The sequence below is a fragment of the Lepus europaeus genome, chromosome 17 (genome assembly GCF_033115175.1).
Source record: "Lepus europaeus isolate LE1 chromosome 17, mLepTim1.pri, whole genome shotgun sequence".
Lineage (NCBI taxonomy): Eukaryota > Metazoa > Chordata > Mammalia > Lagomorpha > Leporidae > Lepus > Lepus europaeus.
Genome location: NC_084843.1, coordinates 24,548,786 through 24,573,033, shown reverse-complemented (window position 1 = coordinate 24,573,033; position 24,248 = coordinate 24,548,786). Strand labels below are relative to the sequence as shown.

At 41.4% G+C, this 24,248-nt stretch overlaps 2 protein-coding genes across 2 annotated transcripts in view; both read left to right on the top strand.

The window, feature by feature from the left end:
- SORCS3 (sortilin related VPS10 domain containing receptor 3) overlaps positions 1–24,248 on the top strand; it is a 638,451-nt gene that overhangs the window by 258,753 nt on the left and 355,450 nt on the right. The gene's annotated exons all lie outside the window — the stretch shown is intronic.
- Positions 18,834–20,858, top strand: LOC133775933 (EKC/KEOPS complex subunit GON7-like). The gene is made up of 2 exons (XM_062214510.1): positions 18,834–19,078; positions 20,077–20,858. Exons 1-2 carry the CDS (start codon positions 18,871–18,873, stop codon positions 20,169–20,171), a joined length of 303 nt encoding a protein of 100 aa, XP_062070494.1. The 5' UTR covers positions 18,834–18,870; the 3' UTR covers positions 20,172–20,858.

Genomic DNA, 24,248 nt, shown 5'->3' with positions numbered 1-24,248 from the left:
AAATCACAATGTCAGTTTTGCTCATATGTATTATATTTTTTGTACTCTATTAGCACATATCAGGGAAAACATTTGTCATGTGGGAATTGGCTTACTTCACTAAATATAATTATTTCCAGTTGCATCCATTTTGTTGTGAGATGTAAGATTTCATTCTTTATTATAGCTGAGTAGTAGTCAATCATGCACATATACCACATTTTCTTTGTCCAGTCATCAGATTAAGGACATCTGGGTTGAAGCCATAACTTAGCTGTTGTGAAGCTGCAGTAAACTTTGGAGTACAGATAACTCTTTCCTCTGCTGATTTAATTTCATTTGGGTAAATTCCCAGGAGTGGAATGACTGGGTTATATGATAGATCAACTTTTGGCTTTTCAGGAATCCTCATACTGTCTTCCACAATAGCTGTACTAGTTTACATTTCTTTCCACAGTGTGTTACTGTGACTTTTCCTCCACATCCCTTCCAGCATTTGTTGTTTTTTGATTTCTGTATGATAACTATTCTAAGTGTGGTCAAGTGAAACCTCATTGTGGTTTTAATTTGCATGTTCTTGAAGGCTAGTGATTCTGAGCATTTTTTCATGTGTCTGTTGGCCATTTGAATCTCATCCTTTGAAAAATGCCTTTTCAAATCCTTTGCCCTTTCTTAAATGGATTGCTGTTTTGTTGTTGTTGAGTTTGAGTTTAACCCTTTATAGTTTTTGGATGTTAATCCCTTATCAGTTACATAGTTCACAAATATTTTCTCCATTCTGTTTGTTGCCTCTTCACTTCATTGAGTATTTCCTTTGCAGTGCAGAAGCTTCTTAGCTTTATGTAATCCCATTTGTCAATTTTGGCTTTATTGCCTGTACTTCTGGGGTCTTTTCCCAATAAGTATTTGCCTATGACAGTGTCTTGAAGATTTTATCATGTTCTCCTCAACTAATTTGATGATAACAGGTCATAGATTTAGATCCTTGATTCACTTTTAGTGGATTTTTGTATAATGGTAAGAAAGGGGTCTTGTTTCATGCTTCTGCACATATAGATCCAATTTGCCCTGCACCATTTGTTGAAGAAACTATGCTTTCTCCAAGGATTGATTTTAGCTCCTTTTATCAAAGATGAGTTGGTTGTAGATACATGGATTAACTTCTGGTGTTCCTATACTGTTCCATTGGTCTACATGTCTATTTTTGTGTCAGTACCAAGGTTTTTGATTATAACTGCCCTATAGTCTGTCTTAAAATCTGGTATTGTGATGTCTCCAGCTTTGTTTTTGTTGTTTAAGATTGCTTTAGATATTCAGGGTCTTTTATGATTTCATATGAATTTTAGCATTGTTTTATATATCTGAGAAGAATGTCTTTGCTATTTTCATTTGTATCACATTGAATCTGTAAATTGTTTTTGGATAGTATGGACATTTTGATGATATTAATTCTTCCAATCCATGAACATGGAAAATTTTTCCATTTTTCTCTCATCTTTTATTTTGTTCCGTAATTTTCATTGTTGAGATCTTTCACCCCCTTGATGAAATTTATTCCAAATTATTTAATTTATTGTGGCCATCATAGATGGTACTGATCTTACAAGTTCTTCCTAAGTCATGGCATTGTATATGTATGTATACAAAAGGTATTGATTTTTGTGCGTTGATTTTATATCTTGCAACTTTTCCAAACCCTTATGAGTTCCAATAGTCTGTTATAGAGTCTTTTGGATTTCCTATTAATAGAATCATGTCATTTGCAAACAGGGATAATTTGACTTCCAATTTTCCAATTTGTATCCCATTTATTACTTTTTTTTGCCTAATGGCTCTGGCTAAGACTTCCAGAACTATATAAAATAGCCATTATAAAGGTAGACATTGTTGTGTTCTACATCTTAGTGGAAAGATTTCCAACTTTTCCCTATTCAATATGATGCTGATTATGGGTCTATCATCTATTGCCTTGATTGTTTTAAGGAATGTTCCTTCTATATCCAGTTTGCTTAAGGTTTTTTATCATGAAAGGATTTCGGATTTTATCAGATGCTTTCTCTGCATCTATTGAGATAACCATATGATTTTTCAATTTGTTAGTGTGATATATCACATTTATTGATCTGTGTATGTTGAATCATCCCTGCATATCAGGGATAAATCCCATTTGGTCCTGGTGAATGATCTTTCTGATGGGTTGTTTGATTCAATTAGCTAGTATTTTGTTGCGGGGTTTTGCATCTATGTTCATCAGTGATATTGGTCTATAGTTTTCTTTCTTTCTTGTATATTTTTCTGGTTTTGGAATTAAAACAATGCCGACCTCACTGAAGGAATTAATAGGTCAGTAACCAAGATGGAGATTGAATCAGTAGTAAAGACCCTCCCAACAAAGAAAACTCCAGCTCCAGATGGCTTCACTCATGAATTCTGCCAAACTTTTTTTTTTTGACAGGCAGAGTGGACAGTGAGAGAGAAAGAGAGACAGAGAGAAAGGTCTTCCTTTTCCATTGGTTCACCCCCCAATGGCCACTGCAGCCGGCGCACTGTGCTGATCTGAAGCCAGGAGCCAGGTGCTTCTCCTGGTCTCCCATGGGTGCAGGGCCCAAGTACTTGGGCCATCCTCCACTGCACTCCAGGGCTACAGCAGAGAGATGGACTGCAAGAGGAGCAACCAGGACAGAATCTGGCACCCCGACTGGGACTAGAACCCGGGGTGCTGGTGCCGCAGGCAGAGGATTAGCCTATTGAGCTACAGTGGCACCGGCCTCTACCAAACTTTTAAAGAAGAAATAGTTCCAATTCTTATACTATTCAAAACAACTTAAAGGGAGGGGTACCCTCCAAAACTTCTATGAGGCCAGCAGCATTCTAATTCTAGCATTTAAGTTGTGTTTATCTCTTTTTAGGATTCCTGGAAATTGTATTTGAATATCTGTCACATGGATAATGGTGAATTATTCCATTTATGTCATGGACTTATTTTTATTTATGTTTATTCAAAAAATGAATATACACATACCATGTAATAAACAATATATGGTTCTGTTCATAAATATATATGTTATATACAATAGTTTATACTTTAGTATATTTTATACATATATACAATATATGAATGTACACATATGTATAGATATTACTATTTACACAATATATTTACATGTTTATATAATTATGTATATTAATATATTTATCCTCTAAATGTAGATGCAGAATAAGAACTTTTCATTATGTGGGAACCCAAGTAAGCAGCCATTGATGAGAAATAATTATTTGCTTAAATTGATACCTGTCATTTGTAAGAAAGTGGGGAAATTGTTTGTCCTTAGACACTTTTTATTTGTGGTGACAGTTTTCAGCTTGTTTAGAGTATTCCTGTTCTCTATAGTTTACCTACCACCTTCTTGGTCCCACTTTTTGAGGACTGTGGAACACACTCTGGTTATTCATTTTCCTGTCCGAGAGCTCAGATGCACTGCTGGTTGCAGGAAAGTTTTCCAAAAGGAATATTTATGTGGGACTATTTGGTAATCCTAGTGATTCAGATGTCTTCATTCAGCAAGTAATTTAGTGAATACCACTCTAAGCACAGTAGGGAAAATAATTCATCTTCGAAAGTCTCATTTATATGAATTTACGATTTAGTCAAGGAGACAAAAGATTCACATAAACAGTGATTATATGAAAATTTAACACCCTATGTGAACAAATAGCATAGACACTTTACAGTTCATAAATGCTAAAGGACTTCAGAGCAAAGAAATGGTAATTGTGGACTGGAGTCGTTAGAAAGGCTCCTTCCGTTTGGGTACCTTTAGCAAGCGCTAAAAAAGTGGGTAAGAAAGAGCTGTACAAAGAGGTCGTGTGGAGGACATTCTAGAAAGTAGAATAACAGGGGCAAAGTCTTGAGGTCAGAAATGAATACCTTTGTGTTCTGGGAGACTTGGAGTCGTTCAGTCCTGCTGGCATGGAAGGGGATAGTACAGGGGAATAGCCAGAGATGGGAGTAGAGTTACCTTCGTGAAGGTGAGCAGGAGGAGATGAAGGGCTTAAGGCTCCAGTGAGGAATTTAGACTTACTCCTTTGGGTTTGTTACAGAATGCAGCTCCTAGACAACAGTCCTGTTATAATAAAGGGTAGGGTTACCACTTTGGCCAGGCTGTTGGTGCTCACCCTTGGGTACTCTCTGCATCAAGATCCCCAAGTGGTGTCAGTGGTTGCAGTTGTCATCGAACATTGTATCTGAATCTCATGTGAACTGGATTGCTTTCAACGTTCGAGAGCTGGTGCTCACTTACTCCTCATCTCCATTACTTTATCGTTTTGTTCAGTCTTCTGTGGGTGTTTTCAGCTCTGCTGTATCTGAATTGATTGACTTTGGTTAGATCTGCATGAAGTATCTAAGTACAGTTGCAACACCTTCGGTACTAAGACTGGCTGTCTGTCCCATCTCCTGTTCCTTCCCAGCAACATGGGGAGGGGCCGGCCCATGGGGACAGCATGAGACCAGTGAAAGTGCTTCTGATGGTTTGGGTTTATGGTCTGCTTTTTTGAAGGCAGTTGGGAGGCTGTGCCACCCCTAGGGCCTCTTTTCCTCTTGCTTGCAGCATTGAGACATCATAGATTTCTTTTAGTGAGCATTGTAAAAACTGTTCCCCTTACTTTCACTTTTTAGAGTCTCATACTATTGTTAACAGTTAACCTCTTTTAAACGATTTTACTCTGACTTTTATTCCCCTGCTACTGAGAATAAAACTGAAAATTAAATGGTGAAATCAAATCCATAAATCCCTCGCTACCACTGGAGCAAAGTGACTGGCCAAGTAGTTGGGCCAAGAGGCCCATATGCTGGCTGATCCCAAGAATTGAGCTTAATTCTGATATTCTGCTAAGCATCAGACTTTTTGATATTCAATTGGAAATGCAAAGTGGACCACTGGAAGGGACCTTGTTTTCCATGTTTCTATGTACATGTGTTCTATAAGTATTATTGCTGCCAGGTAAGGATGTTGCCATTCTTGTTACTCTTTAACCACCTTTGTACTCAATTTATCCTCTGTCTTGAGCCAGCTTGAATACATGCAATGATACAATGTTGGGAATTTAGGGAATTGAGAGATTATCTTCATCCAAACCTATAGGTTATATTTAAATACTAAACAATAGATTTGAGAGAGTACCAGTCAGAGTAGAAAAAAGCAGGATCTGGAAGCTCTGTGCTGTACACGTCAGCCTTTTAGTTTCTGCATTGTGGGACAATCTTAGAGGAGTGACAGGTGATGGGGAGACATTTGAGCAGTGTTTGTGCAAATGATTTTATCAAATGCAATTATTTAAGAATTATTATGGTTGGGTCCTGTCTCGGCCCTATTTTACTCATATATTTTGAAGTTCAATTAGGAGATGCATGGATGTTAGGGTTCTTATATCTGCAAGGCAGTTTGATCACTTTATCATTATGAAATATTCTTCTTTATCCATGATAATATTTTTTGCTCTGAAATTTACTTTTCTTGATATCAGTATAGCTACACTGGCCTTTTGTTTTTGCTTGGTACATCTTTTCCATCCCTTTTATTTGAACCATTTTATGTCTTTTATTTAAAGTGTTACAGATGTCATATAGTTGTGCCTTGATTTTTATATCCAATGTGACAATCCTTGTCTTTAAACCATTTACATTTGACATGATTATTGATAAGTTTGGGTTCAAATCTACTGCCTTATTCTTAATTTTCTGTTTGTCTCATTTTCCTTTTGTTCCGTTTCCTCTTTTTATGCCATTTTTGAATGAGAGAATTTTTGTTAACCCATTTTATATTTTGCACTTAGTGATTACAACTGTTGTGTTAGTTCAAGGAGTTGCTTTCCAATTTGTATACATATATTTTACTTAACATGCACCAGATGTACATTAGTATGTAACATATGGTACAGGAACCTGACAGAAATATACTTTGCTTTCTCCCCCATGTGGCTCTTGGAGCATTGCACTTAGGCATTTCATTTGTTAGTGTGGTATAAACTTTATAGCACATTTTTTATTCAACCAATCATTTATCTTTTAAAAAGATATTTAAATAAAAAATTTATGTTTATCTGTGTAGTTAGTTACCAGTTCTGGTTCTCTTCCTTCTTTTGTGTTGATTAATATTTCCTCTTGCTGTCACTCTTCCTGAAAGACCTCTTTTAAATTCCCTTGTTGTGTAGGCATGCAAATGCTAATAATTTCTTTCAACTCTTTTTGAGAAAGCCTTATTTTTTGCATTTTTAATTAAATGTTTTATTAAGTATAAAATTTGACAGTTTACTTTCTTTCAATTCTTTAAAAATGTTACATTTTCTTTTCCTTTGCTTTATTTTTAGCAAAATAGCCTATCATCAGTATCTTTGCTCCACTGGTATGCAATATATTGTTTTTCTCTGTATTCTTTTATCTTCATCATTGGTTTAATTTTAATTTAATGTTGTTGCAATATCTTATTCCTGATTCTTGTGCTTTGTGTTTTTTGTTCTGCTTAGATATCTGCTTATAGTTTTCACCAAATTTTGAAAATATTTAGCTATTTTTGTTGAGTCAGTTTTTCTATTCCCCTCTCCCTACTTTTGGAGACTGAATACACTTGATGTCCTGCAGTACTCTGATATTCTGTTCATTCTATTCCAGTTGTTCTCTGTGCTTTATTTTGTTTAGTTTGTGTTGCTATGTTTTAAATTTTACTCACCTTTTCTTCTTCAGTGTCTAATTTGCCATTAATCCTGGTTAGTGTTCTTTTTATGTCCTGCATTGTAATTTTCATCTCTGGGATTTGATTTGTGGTTTTTGTTTTTGTTTTTTTTTTTTTACATCTTTCATGTCTCCACTTAATTTGTATCCTTTTTTTCCCTTTAGCTTCTTAAACAGATATGATAAAAGTAGTTTTTTTTTTTTTTTAGTGTTCTTCTTCTGTCACCTGTGGCATTTCTGAATTGATTTAGAGTAAGATATCTCAGCAGCAGTAGTATTGGCATTTTAGATTGACTAATAATGTTTTGTGGATTTACTTTGCATTGTTGAATATGTAATCACTCTCTTCACAAGGTGCCAGTGACAATGGAGTAGCTCAGTGTTTAAAGAGATACATCCAGCTAGTGGGAATTAAGTGTTTTTGCTAAGTGTACAAAATGAGATTGTACAAATTCTTACCAAACCAAGACCCCCCAAAATAATCTCCAGTGTCACTGAGTATTTTGTTTGTATATGTTAGGTCTGTCTGTAAGCTTCTACAGACAAGCAGAGGCCATATTGATAGCTGTCACTCCCTGTGCTTGGGACACAGAAAGCATCAAACACATTTACTTCTTTGCTGTTTCTGTCCTCCCATTTTGAAACACAAAACTGCACCATTTAATGTGCTTTCATTCTCTGCCTCTCTCCCTTCTCTACTCTCCACAGCCTTGCTGCCTTTGTTTAATTCCTTAAACTGGTTAGTCTCTCTTGAATCAGGATCGTTACACAGGCTCTCTTACTGCACAAAGTCTTTAACTCACTGTTTGCATGACAGTATTCCTTAGCTCCAGCCTAAGTGGCATCTCCTTTTAGAAGAAGTTGTTCTCCCAGTGTTTTATAGGCTCAATATCTTTCTTTGTGCTTCCTAATTTCAGATTTTGAATTCAGCTACTAGTACAATAGGTCATTGTCTGCCTCCCACTCTAGATTGCGAGCTTAAGGAGAGATGAGACTTTGTTTATCATTTATTGACCAGTTGATCTAGGTCCCAAGGACGTTGGACAAGTGGTCAGCTTACACTTGTTGGGATTTGTATTTATGAAATAGTCTTATAATGCCAGGCTAGTGTAGGTACTCAGTAGGCAACAGTGGAATCAAATCTCCAATGGCATTGAACCAGGCATTGCCATATACAAAGCTTAACCTCATTCTGAGTACATAATGGCCAATGACAATGGCTTCTTGCAGACAATCCCCATACTGCTTTGCCAGTTTTGGTGATCAGAACAGGATTTGATATCCCTTGTAATGTGACATCCTGCATTTGGAACACTGGATGGCATGCTCTGGCTGTTTTCAACGTCTGACAGATGACAAGCCTTTTGTCCCTCTTGTCCCCTTTTGTGCCTTGATTGACTTTGGTTGCCCAGTCCCCTGGCGTGAGACCTTTAACTGGTGCATTTGTAGAGTCTGTTTCTATGAATTGAGGCTTGTTTCTTTCTAGGTGCCCTGGGCTCCTTGCTGTATCTGCTCTGCATGTTGATAGGAAGCCAGCAGTCTCAATGGCAGAGCGAGCAGCTCCTTGCTTTTCCAATTACTACCTTCTCAGGCAAGCCCTGCCGTACTTGGCAGTCTGGTCAGCCTTCTGCTTTTCTGAGACTCTTCTTCACCCATTCTGATAAGGACCTCGGGTTTTCTCTTGTGGCTAATTTATGCCTCTCTCCAGCACCTGTTCACGCTTTTCCTTTCTGCAACACTCCTAACCAACAATTTCATTCTGTTGTTTACCTGTATCTACTCTCCATCGATCAATTACTTCTGCTAGGCTCATCAGACTCTTCCCTTTTCATTCACAGTACTTTTGTGGGGGCTTGTCCTTAATTATTCTGGCTTCTCACCAACTGGGCTTCCTGTCCGTAGTTTGTCATGAACTCTGGCTTAATCTTTCTTCTCTCTAGTTTTTGCTTTCTTATCATTGTTTTATACACTTGTAACTGTCAAATCAGTCCAGTTGTATAAGCCTGTAGGTCCTCTCAACTGTGACATTTTTCTCAAATAGCCATAGAGGAAAAGCAAAGAAGCATTGCTCTCCTAGATATGCATCTACCAACTAACTAGTGAATCATCAAGTAATCAAAGAAGCTTCACTGAGTTTAACTCTCTGGATTGGTATAGGTTGAAGGGGTAATATAGGGTTTTGGATCCCAGAGATATATTTTGTAGGAAATGTGGAACCATAGAGGTTCTTGAACTGAAAAATAACTTTGCACTCTTTGCTATGCTTGGGCAGACCTGAGTGGAGAAGGATGTTTGAAAGTGAGGCAAAAAATTGAGGGGAGAATTAGAGCCAGTCTTAGGTAGCCAGTCAGGCAACTGAGCATGTTGAACTTGGGTTGTGCAGAAGGAGAGAGAGAGGACTAGTGCATGAAATGGTTCTGAAGCCCACCTTCTATACTTGGAGAAGTTGGAGGGGAGAACATTTGTGATGATTCTGATGTTTTGTATTCTTTCAGCTGGGAGGTTTTAGGGTTTGGAGTGATCACTGGAGTGGGAAATGAAAAACAGGGAGGGAGTATGTGGGGGCAGAAGTAGGTGTGGGAGAGTTACAGTGGGAGAAGTGATAAGCTCAGTTTTAGCATCCTGAAATTTTAATGACAATGGTTCATTGCACAGCATTTGGAAGTGTGGGACTGAAGCTCATGGGAGAGGATGGAACTGGATAAATTTTGGGAGTCATCCAGATAGAAGCAGGAGGTGAACCAGAGGAGCAACCATGTCCATATAAAAGGCAGCAAGCACTGTAGGCAGCAGACATGGGTCGCTGGTGCAGTGTGGACAGACCCGGTAGCTGTGGATGCTCAGGGGATGGTGGAGTGTACGGATATGAGCTGTCAGGGAGAACTTCCCCAAGGATGTGGGACTGGAGCTAGAGCTTTTATTTATTTTACTTTTTTAGACCTTTTTCCAAATCTTGGAAGTATGCATGTTTTCTAAAGATTTGTTGATTTATTTGGAATTTATTTTGGATTTATTGCAGAGAAAGGGAGATACAGATGAGATTCTCTGCTGAATCACTCCCCAAGTGGCCACAACGGCAAGGCAGGGCCAGACAGAAGCCAGGAGCTCTATCCAGCTCTCCCATGTGGATGACAGGGACCCAAACACTTTCCTCCCAGGTATATCAGCAGAGAACTAGATTGGAAGTGGAGCAGCTGGGACTCAAACCTGCAACCTTAGGCAGTGGTTTACCCCGCTACAGCACAACGCTGATCCTGGCACCATGCATTTTCACATGTAGCCTTCAACTCCAGTGTTTTCCTTCCTGTCCAGTTTTCTTTACTCAAAGAGAAGGTAGAGAGCAGAGGAAACTCTGAGGTGCAAACATGTATCCTTCCTTTTATAATTAACGAGTGATAACCTCTCTTTGCAAAGCACACCAATCAGAGATTTCTTATTTCCCATTGACACCAGGAAGGAAAAGAAAAAATAAGCAGAAGTTGTTGTGGAGACATGTGTGCATTTTGCGTCTCTGAGAATTCTTGTATACTGTGGGTTCTCTTGTCCAAAAAGCTGGCAGCTCCAGCATCCCTCAGTCTTGGCTCTGCCATACTTGCTGTTGTACTGCAGTTGCACCTCAATGGTGTGCAAGAAGGTAGAAATGATTGGAACTTCCTCAGCCGGTCTTATCCACTGTGCCCATTCTGCCACCCTGAGTTGTGGCTTCCCTGGCAAGGCAAAGGTTCCACCTGCTCTCAGGATGCATACCTCCATGCCTGTACACACTTGCACATGCGTGGGGAGGAAGTGTTTGGGGTACTCTCCCTGACTGCTAGCTTTGCCAGGGCTATTGAATTAAGCAGGCAATTTCCTGTCGCTTTGTCTCTCTGTAAATTTCCCAACCATATGGTATGAGGGGAATTCTTGGATTATAAATAAACAACACTGCTCCATAAATCTTAAGGTTTTTGTTTTTCCCTCAAATGGGAATAAATAAAAAACAAAGGTTTATAACTTCAGAAAAATGTGGTGCAGAAGAATATAATGTCTCTCTTTTATACATAGATATATGTATATATTTATATCCATATTTCTATATTTCCTTATGCAGAGTCCATTTTTCCTGAGAGTCATCTTTCTGGTTATATCCAATTTATTTTTATTGTTGCCATTTTCCAACATGGAGGTAAAACTGTTGCTTTAGGCAACGTGATTGTAGCCACATGGGCCTGGCCAGATTACACTGACCAGATGGGTTTGGTACATCTTTTCCCCTGCTGGAGATGTCATTTCCCCTCTTTGCTGGACACAAGGTTCCTCCTTGGTCTTGCAGCAAAGGAAATAAAACGGTGGACCCTTCTCATCCCATTCTCAAAGAGGCCCAGCTTGGGCATCCTACATGTAGAAGCTGGCGTGCACAACCCATTGGCACAGCTGCAGAATGGCTATCCTTGAACTTCAGGTCTTTTAAGACATGAAGAATCACATAGTTTGGCATTGTTTTGTTGGATTCACTGGTGCTGAAGCAACAGGGATAAATCAGGCAAGCACACTACCCCCTGAGAGGGGGGACTGAGATGGTTGAAGTAAGTGGCATCTCAAAGAAGTCCTAGCTCAAAATAGTCTAAGTAGAAAGCTGAGTGTTGGTGTTACTAGTTCAGCAAGATCAATGTATGATCCAAGAATAATGGGACTCCATAGGAAGGGGCATTGTGGGCAGGGATTGAGAGCAGGAGGTCAGTGCACTGTGTTACATAGGCCAAGTGTAGCCTCGCTCCTGTTTCTGTACTACCTGTTAGCTTAGACGTTGTTGCACATTTTCAAATGACTGAAAAGAATCAAAAGATTTTTGCGATTCCTTAAAGTAAGATGAACATAAGAATTTACTGCGCATAATTTAGATTTTACTGGGACTTAGACATACCCGTTTGTTAACCTGTTGTCCATTGCTGTATGTGTGCTACAGTGGCAGAGTTGACTAAAATGTTTGCTACCTGGCCCTGTACAGAAAAGATTTGCCATCTTGTCTGGGTCCCTGAAATTATGGTTGTAATTACAGAGAGTAATATTTAAGTGATATGATGTTTTAAAATGGAACTCTGAGCTCTGGAATGCAGAGCTCGCCCAGGGCTATCTATACAATGACAAGGTCCAAATCTTGGGGAGACAAAGATTTACTCTTTCAGAAAAACTCTTTTGTAGCAATGGGAGAAGTCTGTATGTCTGTTATATTTTTCACATCCTAGATCCCTGTACTCATAGAAAATATTTGTCTAATAAAATATTTAGCATGAAGGCATTGAATGTTGAATACCTCTCCCAGGATTTAGGCTTTTTCAACAATGATCTCAAAAAATGTATATTGCTTAACACAAAGGAATGAGTATTCAAACACAGAACTTTTGACACTGACACACTGTTGGGGAACATTTCTGAGGTGAGAAGCTACCCACATCACAGGCTATCCATCCACTAAGAGCAGTTCTAAAATATAAGATGGTTCAAAGGCAATTCACAGATAGTTGAAGCTACCAACATACTTTTGTTAAGGAAAAGATAGTTTTCACATTAGTAAATTATGGAGTGGTAGAACAATTTCAGATGCCAGTGACAAAAGGTAGAGAGAAAATTCTGTTCATCTTGTGGGTGCAGAACACAGTCCTCCTTGCAGGTGAAACAGTTGTTGGGTCCTGGAAATGGGATGCTTTGAATGAGTTCTGCTTGGCCCCTGTGAGTGGAATGGGGACTCAGGCCTGCAAGCCAAACTAAGAGAACACTTGCTCAGATATCTGCAGCCCATGCTGACGTTTCACACCCCTTAGTCCAACTCGTTCATTCTAGTGGAGATGGAATATAGAGACTTCCATGTCACCAGTTGCTCATCTGTCCCCTGGCACCACGAGGAGACTGATTTAGGGTTGGGTTGTGGTGGCTTGCTTTGATAGCATCCAGTCTCTCTGATTCTGTAAACTGTTTTCTGGGCCACCAGCATGATATGCAAAGAAGACCATGAGTTCTGCGGTTAAGAAGACCCTTCAAACACCCACTTTGCCATATGCCAGACAAGTGAGCTTTAGCAAATTGATTGGTCTCTCTGAGCCCATTTTCTTTATTTGAAATATTAGCATAAAGTAAAAGATACATGGCTTAATATAAAGTGCCCAACACATAGTTGGTTTGTTTCCTTTCAGTGTGGTGTTTTGAATAGTGTCAAATAGGTCATAGACACCGTGTAAATATTTGGGAAATGAATGAATGGTCGATATTCAGCAAAGCACAGTTCCTTTACTTTTGGTGGATAGGATGTGTTTGTGGGCATCTCCTTGGGAGCAGGAAGCCATTAGCTACTCTACCTCTTATTTGTAAGACAAAATGCTAATTTCAACATTCTAGAAATGCAACATTATATTTCTGGGGCAGAGACTGATTGGGTGTTCACTAAATTTGTTTACTGTGTTTGCAGGCAAACAACTAGGCTGCATTTGTCAGCCTATGTTCCAAATCTAGCCCATGGAAAAAGGCTAGAAGTGATAGATGCCACTTCCATGCCTGGCCAAACACTTTCCACATCATTCTGCCTGATCATTCTTCATGCTCATGCATTTTCCCATCTACCGGTTCACTTGAGAATTCCAAAGATCAAGAGAAAAGCAGAACTCTGGCGTGAAAGGAGCCCATGTCTCTGAAGCACTGCATGGAACAGTGCCCCTTCCTGTCCCCCACTTCCCTGCTTTCCCATACTGGACCATATTGTGAGTGAGAAATGCATTACCATCGTGTAGAGTCGCTGAAATGTTGGTGCCTGCTGTTACAGTTAGCTGCTCGATGCACACAACCTCTGAAATGCCTTCCTACATCTGCATTCCCTGTGTTCTCTGGCCAGAATGTCTGTTTACTATTCCCAAGATGTGCTGTGTTTTTTTAGCATCAAGCATAGCACCATTCACACCATAGACACTCACTAAACATCTGTTGATTGATTGTGGGGTCAAAGAATGAAACAGCAGCTTCCTATAAAGTGTAAGCATGTTTGATGTTAGACCAATGGGGTATTTTAGAGAAAAATGCATTCAGGTATGACTCTCTACTATGGGTTTGAGTATTAGCATATTAAAACTACGAGATTTATGCATATACTTTCAGGGGAGAATTCTTGCCAGAAAGGGAAATCCAGTTTTACAGAGTTCTAGATTTGCTTGAGTAGCATTACAGAGAGGCCCTGTCCAGGCAAGGCATAATAAGAGGGATCAGTGAATGTCAGGGACCCAAAGAAGTGGAGCATCCATGCCAGGTTTTCCCATCCATATTCAAGTGCTTAATATAGAAACAGCCTAACTTTTCTCATTTTTAGAAAGCCTCACCTAACTTTCCTTTTACGCTCACACCCCTGATGAATTGCATGGCCGATGTTGATAACCCGGAAAATGACAACTATTTAGCTTTCTGCTGTTTCCACAAAGTAGGTCAGGTAACAGAAGAAGTGCATTACATTCCTGGAGAGAGGTTACACAGGGACAGAGAACTGTAGTTGTCCAAAGTTGCTTTGTCTCATCTGCGGAATACTGTGCATGTCTTATTGTTATTCTGATGCTAACATTCAAAATAGAAAGCACAAGTAGGGTTCTCTATTCCCAGCCTTAAGTTAGTGTTCCCTTTATCATCCACTGTGATGGTTGTGACCTTCTCTGGATGTCACCTGCTTCCTATGTCTAGGATGGACAATCACTAGCTGATAAGCAACACAAAACCTGGCCCCTCAGTCTTTCAGTGGGAGGAGCCTGTGGTGAGCTGTCAGGGTTTTCAGGAAACCACATCCTTGTTTGCCTTGGGCTCCTTCCCTCCATTACCACTCTCTCTCCCCTTATGATTTCCTGAGAGCACCCCCTCAATAATTCTTGAGCTTCCATTTCCTATACTGAGCCTCTGATTTTTAGGAGGCATGGGCTAGGTGGTGTTTCCTTTGCTGCAAACTCAGTTCATTAAGTGCTAGAGTTGTTTGCTGTGGCCTTGTTCTGGTCAAAGGTAATACTGTTCTCTTAGGTACTCAGGTTTCCTTTTTTTTTTTTTTTTTTTTTTGACAGAGTGGATAGTCAGAGTGGATAGTGAGAGAGAGAGAGAGAGAGAGAGAGAGAGAGAGAGAAAGGTCTTCCTTTTGCCGTTGGTACACCTCCAATGGCCGCCGCGGCTGGCACGCTGCGGCCAGCGCACCGCGCCGATCCAAAGGCAGGAGCCAGGTGCTTCTCCTGCTCTCCCATGGGTGTAGGGCCCAAATACTTGGGCCATCCTCCACTGCACTCCTGGGCCACAGCAGAGAGCTGGCCTGGAAGAGGGGCAACCAGGACAGAATCCGGTGCCCCGACCGGGACTAGAATGCAAAGTGGAGGATTAGCCTATTGAGCCACGGCGCCGGCCTGCATTTTTCATTATTGTTGCCCACTACTACTCTCTCCTCTCTGTCCATGCCCAGTTAAGTCATTATGCTTCTTCTTTTTGTCCCTCTTTAATTTCTTAGGCACTACTGTCATCAGGGCAAGCAAGATGGATTTCTGATAAGTCTGTGTAGTTCTGAGAGGAAATTTCTCACCAAACCCTCATCTACATCACCAACAAATTAATCTTTGCAAACAGTCAGCATGTCCCTACCTTGGTCAAGAAATATTTGGGCCCCACTTCTTAAAGGTCCACTTTTTCCATGAATTCATCCCTCCTTTTCTCTGACCTCCTCTATCACTAATAAATGTTGTCAATACCTTCATCACTGTTATTGTCACCAGAGTGTTACTAATTTCTACTATTTAGTATAAGTTTATATTATACCCGACATTGTGAACAATACTTTATGTGCATTTCCTCAAGGAATTTTGAAACAACACTGTGAAAGATTTAGTTTTACTCATTTTATAGATGAGAAAACACTTAAAAATATCTGTGTATTTTATTTTTATTTGAAAGGTGGACATATGCACACACAGAGAGGAGGAGGCAGGGGGGAGGGAGGGAGGGGAAGAGAGAGAAAAAACACTGGTTTATTCCTCAAATGTCTGAAGCAGCTGGGGCAGACCAGGCTGAACGCTGGAACTGGAACTGGAACTCAATCCAGGTCTCCCATGTGAGTTCCAGGCCTGCAATCACTTGAGTCGTCACCTGCTGCCTCTCGGGGTGCACATTAACTAGAAGCAGAAGCAGAGTGGGGACTTGAACCAGGCTACTCTGATGTGGGATGTAGGTGTCTCAACCAGTATCTTGACTGCTAGGCCAAATGTCTGCCCTGTATGAGAAAACTGAAGATCAGATAGATTAAGTGATCTGCCTGAGACCCCACAGTCAGGGGTGGAACCAGACTTGAAACCATGCCTCGGACATCAAAGATTATGCCCTTACCACTCTATTTATTGGCCGACTTTGGTCTAGTTGCTTCCTACTCATTTATCCTGTCTACATTTATTTATTGTCATATGGAAAATTAATTGATCTGTATCCTTAAGTATATTTCTTAGTGTATATTGTATTTAAAAAAAATTTAAAGATAGTGACTGGGTTCCTGCAGTGTGCCAGTAGTGGGCACTAGAAATGTGGTAGACTCCTTGTCCTCCCAGAGTCTTATCTACTAACATGCTTGTGCCCTTTATTCTAATCCCTGTCCCTGTCCACAAGCCTCTCCCTGTAAGAGGACTGTATCAGAATTGCATCCAGGTGTCATCTTGCTCACCATTTGCTGGTGGTCCAGATATTGACTTTAAATGGCATAGTTCACTCTTGGCTTTTTTTTTTTTTTTTTTACAGGCAGAGTGGACAGTGAGAGAGAGAGACAGAGAGAAAGGTCTTCCTTTACTGTTGGTTCACCCTCCAATGGTTGCTGTGGCTGGTGCACGCAGCGCATTGCGCTGATCCAAAGCCAGGAGCCAGGTGCTTTTCCTGGTCTCCCATGCGGGTGTAGGGCCCTAGGACTTGGGCCATCCTCCACTGTACTCCCGGGCCACAGCAGAGAGCTGGACTGCAAGAGGGGCAACCGGGACAGAATCCGGCGCCCTGACCAGGACTAGAACCCAGTGTGCTGGTGCCGCAGGCAGAGGGTTAGCCTATTGAGCCACGGCGCCGGCACCCTTGGCTTTTAAGACTCACTTACATAATTATTTAATGAGGGCTAGTCTTGTTTCAACAGGATCTTACGATTCTTTGGAGATACTGTCACATTGGCTCCTAAATTCTGATCTGTAGGTTGGCCCACCTTTGGGCCCTTGAATACTCATTCCAGAAACACTACCCCAGCTGGGCAATTTTGGCAGGACCTCAGTAGCCCTTCAATGGTGACGAATGTGTATCCTTGGAGCATAGACTTGCCGTTGGGAAGCAGCCAGCTACCAGTTGCAGCCTGATCAGATGCACAGAATGTTGGGGATGGCAGGGACGTCTGAGATCATTGATTGCTCCTATGTAAAATGAGAGGTTTGCAGAGTAATTTAACTGTTTTGGGTTGGAAATAAGGAGTGTCTGTATTAAACGCAGCAAACCAGAACTCATGGGACCGGCTCAGTGCTTAAATGTGAGCCCCTGGAAACAGTCCATAGAACCATGTTGTGGCTGGTCCTCAGGCTTCTTAACTGGCTGAGAGACACTGTGTTCTAACCCAGGCTCTGGCTTCCCCAGAACCTTGCCTGACTGAGCACTACCTGTCTCCCCTGGTAGTTGCTGCATTCCAGTGACTGGGAGGACTTGGGCTTGAGGAATGTCTGTGCATGCTGTGGGGAACAGAGCCAAGGCCTTGGAGGACCTTGCTGGGGTTGGCAGTGAATGTCTGTTGGTAAAAATGTCTGTCCACTTAGTGGTTTTGGCCTGGATTTCAGCAGCATTTATATTCCAAAGGCTCCAGATCCAAGGGTTGAGGACAATATGCTTTCCTGTTCAATAGTCAGATGGCTCAGACTATAGAAAGCGCCCATTTTCATATTGTGAAGTCATTTTTGTTTTTCAGAGGGGAACTAAGGAGAATATCAAGGAACTACACTGATTTTGTGCTTCGAGTCCATTTTCCATTGAATCTAATATCCCTTCCTGGTGGCAATTATTATGGCCACTGTAGACATAGGGATACTGACACAGGAAAGATTAGGCAATATTCCTGGTGTCACGTTGCTAGTAAGTAGGAGAGCAGGAATTCTAACTGAATTTTAACTCCAAACACTCTCCTTTTAAATGCCGGTAGTGCCTTCTGGTAGGAAATGCCCATGGAGCTTCCCTGAGCAAATGAGTCAATGAAATACCTTTCACATGATTTCTTGTGGAACAGATGCTCAACCACCAGTGACTAAATGAAAGACCAGGCACTGAAGGAGTGTGTATGGGATTCGGGTTCCAGTTTCAGTGCTGTCATTTGTGTAGTCACTGAGTTTCTGGGTCTTCATTTCCTCATTTTTGTGACAAAGATAAAATACCTATGCCGGAGGCTGTTGTGAGAATTAAATGGAATATTTCAAGAGCAAGTGTTTTGTCTAAAGGTCTATGTAAATGTTAGTGACTTAACTACCATAGTGATTTAGGATGACAGTCTTCCAAGAAATTAATTATTGAGTCCAAGTTTGTGACAACATAGTGATCCCTGACCTCAAGAAGCTTAGAGTTTTGGTGGGGAATAGAGACTCTGAAAATCAAAGTGTTTAGGCCAAAGTGTGATGCAGTGATAGAAAGTAGTAGAGATCCAGGGAAAGCAAAGATTCTTGGAGGGCATAGGTGGGTGGGAGAACAAATGCAAAAGAAGGGTGTATGAAGTAATGGGAAACTTGTGAGAAATTCGAAGACTTCAAGTTTTACAAATGCCTCTTGATTGTAGTCCTCTTGGCTCCCTGTAACTGTTGACTGTAGAGCAGCTGTTCCCAGATTATGGCCCAGGTACCCCTGGGAGTCTGAGACCCTTCCAGGGGGTTGATAAGGTCAGAATTGTTTCCCATTAGTAATAAATGTCATTAGCCTTTTTACTGTCATGTTCTCATGAGTGTATGGCAGAGTTTTCCAGAAGCTACATGATATGTGTATTATCATACTAGACTGAATGGAAAAAGTTAGGAAAATCTAGCTGTTTTCTATAAAGCCAGATATTAAAAAGCCTTGCATAAACAGGCCGCGGGCTGGTTTCCACTTCCGGGTCACGCTGCTTTGTGGCGCGCTCTTGAAGCTCCGCGGTCGCCATGGAGTTGGTGGGAGAGTACGTGGGGCCGGACGGGCAGCCGCAGAGGCTGCGGGCGCCGTGTGAGCTGCCGGGTGACGCCGACCCCCTCGAGGGCCTGCTGGCGGGCGCGGCCCAGATGAGGGAGCTGGTGTCCGAGCTCTTGGGCCCGCTGGTGCAGCGGGAGACGCGGGACCGCGTGGCGGCGGCCGGAGACGAGGCCTCAGATGGTGAGCTCTGAGAAGGGCCGGCGTGGAGGGCTGGGGCCTTGGGAGGAGGAAGGGGTGTCTGGAAGTTGTTGGCACTCGCCGCCCCGTTAGCTGGGCCGCTGGCCGCCTGGGCGTTTCCGCGACCCCCCCCCCCCCCCATGTTGGGGTCAGGATTTACTTTTCTGCAGAGGAGCTTAAACTACTGGGTTTCCGGTGGTGATAATAATAGTAATGCTAATAAAAATAACGTAGCTGTTGGCTCTGATCAGAAGTCAGGCGCAGGTGTTCAGGACGTTGACAAAGTGGAGGTGTTGGTCAGTGTAGGCGGGGTGTAAAACGGCGTGCCCGCTGGGAAGGCCGCGCGGCTTCCTCAGAGCTCGTGGAGATGGCGCGGTGTGGCTGCCAGCCCCCCGAGAGGCTCGCACAGAACCCGGAGACGTGCCTAGCGGCCTTGCGCACAGCTGAGACGTGGCAGCAAAAGCTGTCCAGCAACTGAGTAGAGCACCCGCGGAGCTGGGGCGGCGGCACACAGTGGAATAGTATTCAGCAGGAAAGAGGAACGAAGCGTTGACACACGCCGCAGCGTGGCCGGACCTTGAAACCATGCAGCCTGAAGTAAGCCAGCACCAAGGATCGCATGCTGTGTGCCTTTATTTGTCCACAGAGACGGGAAGTGGACAGCAGCTGCCGGGGCTGAGGGCCACGGAAGTGAGTGCTGGTGGGTAGGGGGTTCCCTTTTGGGGTGATGAAAGTACTCGAGAATTAGATAGTGGTGATGGTTGCACGAGCTACTAAAACGCACTGAACTGTACAGTTTCAAGAGTAAATTTTATGGTAAATGATTTAAATCTCTCCAAAGAACGATAGGAAAGTTTAAGCGCTGAAATTCTGCAGATCGGGTCGAAAATATGCATGATTTTAATTAATCGTTGAAGTGACTCATAATCAACCATTGTAGCTATCGAGACGTCTTTCAGCCACTGAACGTAATGTCATACAACAAATATTTATTTTAAAAGGTGGTGATGAAGATGATGCAGAAGATGAAAATAACCTTGATAACAGCACTAGTTCAGGTGGACCATCTGCAAAACGGCCAAAGCCATCATCATAACAGTAGCTCTTAGGAGGTTTTAAAAACTGCTGCTCTGTCCTCACTGTCCCTGGCCTTTAAGGAAGACTTGTGCTCTACTTGGAAAGGCATTTGTTTTTCTTTCCCAGGACATTTTTGCCAAAAAGAAAACTGTTTCTACTGCAGAAAGATAAGTGTTTAGAAATGAAGTTTGTTTTCTCAAGTAAGAAATAAAATTCAGGCCATGGAACAATAATAGATTACTTAATAATGTATAAAACCCTCTAAGTTGGCAACTGAAATTTTATTTTGTTTTTAAAACAGCTGTTAAATTGTGATATCTACATCTTTTAGCTTCTGTTGTAAAAAGTACAGGTCATGCTTCATGGGCAGTAACATTTCAAGGAACTGACGTGGGCTAAGTGATGCCTGTTGGACATTAGATGACATGCTGTCAGTTTCTTATAAGTAGAAGGGAAATAAGAGAATAAAACATACTGAAGTGAAAGAAGAGTCTTGAGAGAGCCCCGTGGAAATTTTGAATTCACACCTACACCGGTTGTGAAGACATCCCGAGATGACCCTGTTCCGTGGACATGGACTGCTGTTCTGATGTGTCTTGTATCTTCAGAGAGACAGATGGCATGTGTTTTTGTGCTCTGATGTGTTATATGTACAAGGACAAACATAATGCCTTCAGTAAACAAGTAAACAATTTGTGTTGACGATAACTTGGATATTTTCTCTCCTTCTGTAGCCGTACTTTGTTTTTACTTAAGGGATTATTAAATCCTTTTCAAAATACATATTCCCAAAATAAAAAAAAAGGTTTGTTTATTTATTTTAAAGAATTATAGGGAGAGTGAGGCAGAGAGAGAGAGAGAGAGAGAGAGAGATCAAACTTCCATCTGCTGGTTCACTTCCCAATGGCTAGGGCAGCTCCAGGCTGAAGCCAGGAGCCAGGAGCTTTATCCAGTTCCACAAGTGTGTGCAGGGGTCCAACCACTTGGATCATCTTCTGCTTTCCCAGGCACATTAGCAGGGGACTGGATCGGAAGTGGAACAACCGGGAATTGAACTGGCACCCATATGGGATGCCGGTGCTGCAGGAGGCAGCTTTACCCCTATGCCACAGCGCCAGCCCCAGATCAACTATTTTTAACTGCCACATATGAATGAGAACATACAATATTTGTCTTTCTGTGTCTAACTTAGTTCATTTAACATAATGATCTCCAGTTCATCTAGCTACAAATGTCAAAATTCATTCTTTTTTTATGGCTGAACAATATTTAATTGTGAACATATAACCCCTTTTTCTAATCCATTCGTCTGTAGATGGAGACCTGCACTGATTCCATATCCTGGCTATTGTGAATAGCACTACAATGGACATTGACTTACAGATATCTATTTAATAAGCTGATTTCAATTCCTTTGGATATATACGGGGGAGTGAGATAGCTGGGTCAAGTAGTAGATCTATTTCTAGTTTTCTGAGGAATCTCCATACTACTCACCATAATGACTGTACTAATTTGTATTCTCACCAACAGTATATGAGTGTTCCTTTAAATCTACATTCTCATCAGCGTTTGATTTTTTGTCTTTTTGATAACAGGCATTCTCTCCTTCTAGCAGGAGTGAGATGATACGTATTGTGGTTTTGATTTGTATTTTCCTTATAGTGTTGTTGAGCATTTTTTTCAAATATTTGTCGGCCATTAGAATTTTTTCATTTGAGAAATGTCTGTTCAGGTTTTTTGCCCTTCTCATAACTGGATTGTTTGTCCTTGTTGAATTATTTTATTTCCTTATATAGTCTGGATAAATACCCAAGAGAATATTTATACAAAAGATAAATATCCTGTTGAGTGAATAATTTGCTAATATTTCTCTTGATTGTCTCTTTGTTGATTGTTTCCTTGACTATGGAGAGACTTCTTAGTTGGATATAATTCCATTTGTCTATTTTGGCTTTTGTTGACTGCATTTTTAAGGTCTTATTAAAAAAACCTGTCGCTTCAAAAAAAAAAAAAAGCCTTGCATAAACACAAAATAAGTAAAAGTGTCAGTCTTTTCATTAAATTGTTTTTTGTTTCTGAAACTATAGAGGTGTTTGATAAAATTAATTTGTTTATATGAACATGTAATAGTGTGATTTTTAAATCAGATAATGTATTAACAGTTTCTCAGATAAAACTTTTAAATGACAAATATTGCTATAGAGGTAACACTTGTGGGTTAAATCTCTTGGGATCAACAGTAACCTTTTTTTTAAAGATTTATTTATTTGAAAGTCAGAGTTATACAGGGAGAGAAGGAGAGGCAGAGAGAGAGAGAAAGAGAGAGAGCAAGCTTCTATCCACTGGTTCACTCCCCAATTGGCCACAAGGGCTGGAGCTGCAAATATCTGAAGCCAGGAGCTTTTTCCGGGTCTCTCATGTGGGTGCAGGGGCCCAAGGACTTGGGCCATCTTCTACTGCTTTCCCAGGCCATAGCAGAGAGCTAAATTGGAAGTAGAGCAACTGGGACTTGCACCAGCACCCATATGGGATGCTGGCATTGCAGGCAGTGGTTTTACCTGCTACATCACACCACCAGTTCCCACAGTAACTTCTAAAAGTATAGTTCTTGAGCCATAAATGTTTGCAAAGCAGCTACTGTTATGATATGGAATTCTGATTGGAAGGCACAGTATAGGTCCCACAGATTTTTTTTTTTTTTGGTGGGGGGGGAACAGGCAGAGTGGACAGTGAGAGAGAGACAGAGAGAAAGGTCTCCCTTTTCCGTTGGTTCACCCCGCAATGGCCACTGCGGCCGGCACCAGGAGCCAGGTGCTTCTCCTGGTCTCCCATGCGGGTGCAGGGCCCAAGGACTTGGGCCACCCTCCACTGCCCTCCCGGGCCACAGCAGAGAGCTGGACTGGAAGAGGAGCAACCGGGACAGAATCCGGCGCCCTGACCAGGACTAGAACCCAGGGTGCCGGCGCCGCAGGTGGAGATTAGCCTATTGAGCCGCGGCACTGGCCCCCACAGATTTTTATAAGGCTTTGCTATCAAAGTGTGTATCTTTTGGGTAATATGGAACACCTATGTCCAGTACCTTCAGAATGCTAAAACCCAGCATGGACAAGTGTGCAGTGAAACTGGTACTTGCGTGCACTGTGAGTAGAAGTGCAGATTGGCCAGAATATTTCTGTAGGGAAGTTTACAACAAGAGCCTTAATGATAATTTTCACCCTTTGAACTGGTAATTGCACGCGCATGAATCTTTTCCAAGGAAACAAATAGATGCATACAAAGATTTATATACAACAGCATACATTACAGTTACTTAATGTGAGACTTAATGTGAGAATCTGGCCAGAAACTGACCAACTGGCCAGAGAAGATAATTAAAGTAAATAATGATACATTTATACAGTGGGCCTTTGTAAGACTTTTAAGATGATATTTTTGAAAACTGATTAACAGCATGGGGAAACGTTTGTAATATTTAGAGAAAAAGCAGGACTCAAATGACTTATAAAGATCAGGGAAAACACACTAAAATGTTAGAGTTTTTCTCTGTACGGCATGACAATAGGTGTGTCTATGGCTCCTAGTTCTCTTTTATGTATTTTTAGGTATTTCTACTAGAAATTTTCAGCACTTAAATCTTTTAGAAAGACCCTAGCATGTGACATTCCTTTTCACCGAGGTTGTAGGACCTATCTGCTGAACCAGCCCACGTCATCTGGGTTCAGATAACTTCTTCCTTGAGCATTGGTAGGTTTTTTCTCTGGGGACCACAAAGATGGCTTAAAGACTTCCTGTGACTTGAACAAACTCAAATTTAAGCTAATTGTTGTCGCTTGCTTAGCCCTTCAAAGGAAAGTTTAAGGCAAAACCCTAGGATTGTTTTTCATGCCCTAAAGTTCTAGTATATGGTCAAGAGTGTTTGGAGTGTAGAACATAGGATCTGGTGGGACAACTGTTTAAATAGTGTTGCAGGGAGCATAGCAACCAGTTGATAAATAATTGAAATTCCAGGTTTCTGAGTTCAGAATAAGATGAGGTGAGTATGGTCTGAGAATGCCCAGATGAGGAGCTGCCTTGTCTCCTTGTCTTCTGAGAG

Bases quoted from the DNA above. Each gene is read 5' to 3' on its own strand.
- LOC133775933 (XM_062214510.1), top strand. From the start codon at position 18,871: ATGGAGTTGGTGGGAGAGTACGTGGGGCCGGACGGGCAGCCGCAGAGG. The intron at 19,079-20,076 runs GTGAGCTCTGAG...TTATTTTAAAAG, and splicing joins CGGAGACGAGGCCTCAGATG to GTGGTGATGAAGATGATGCA.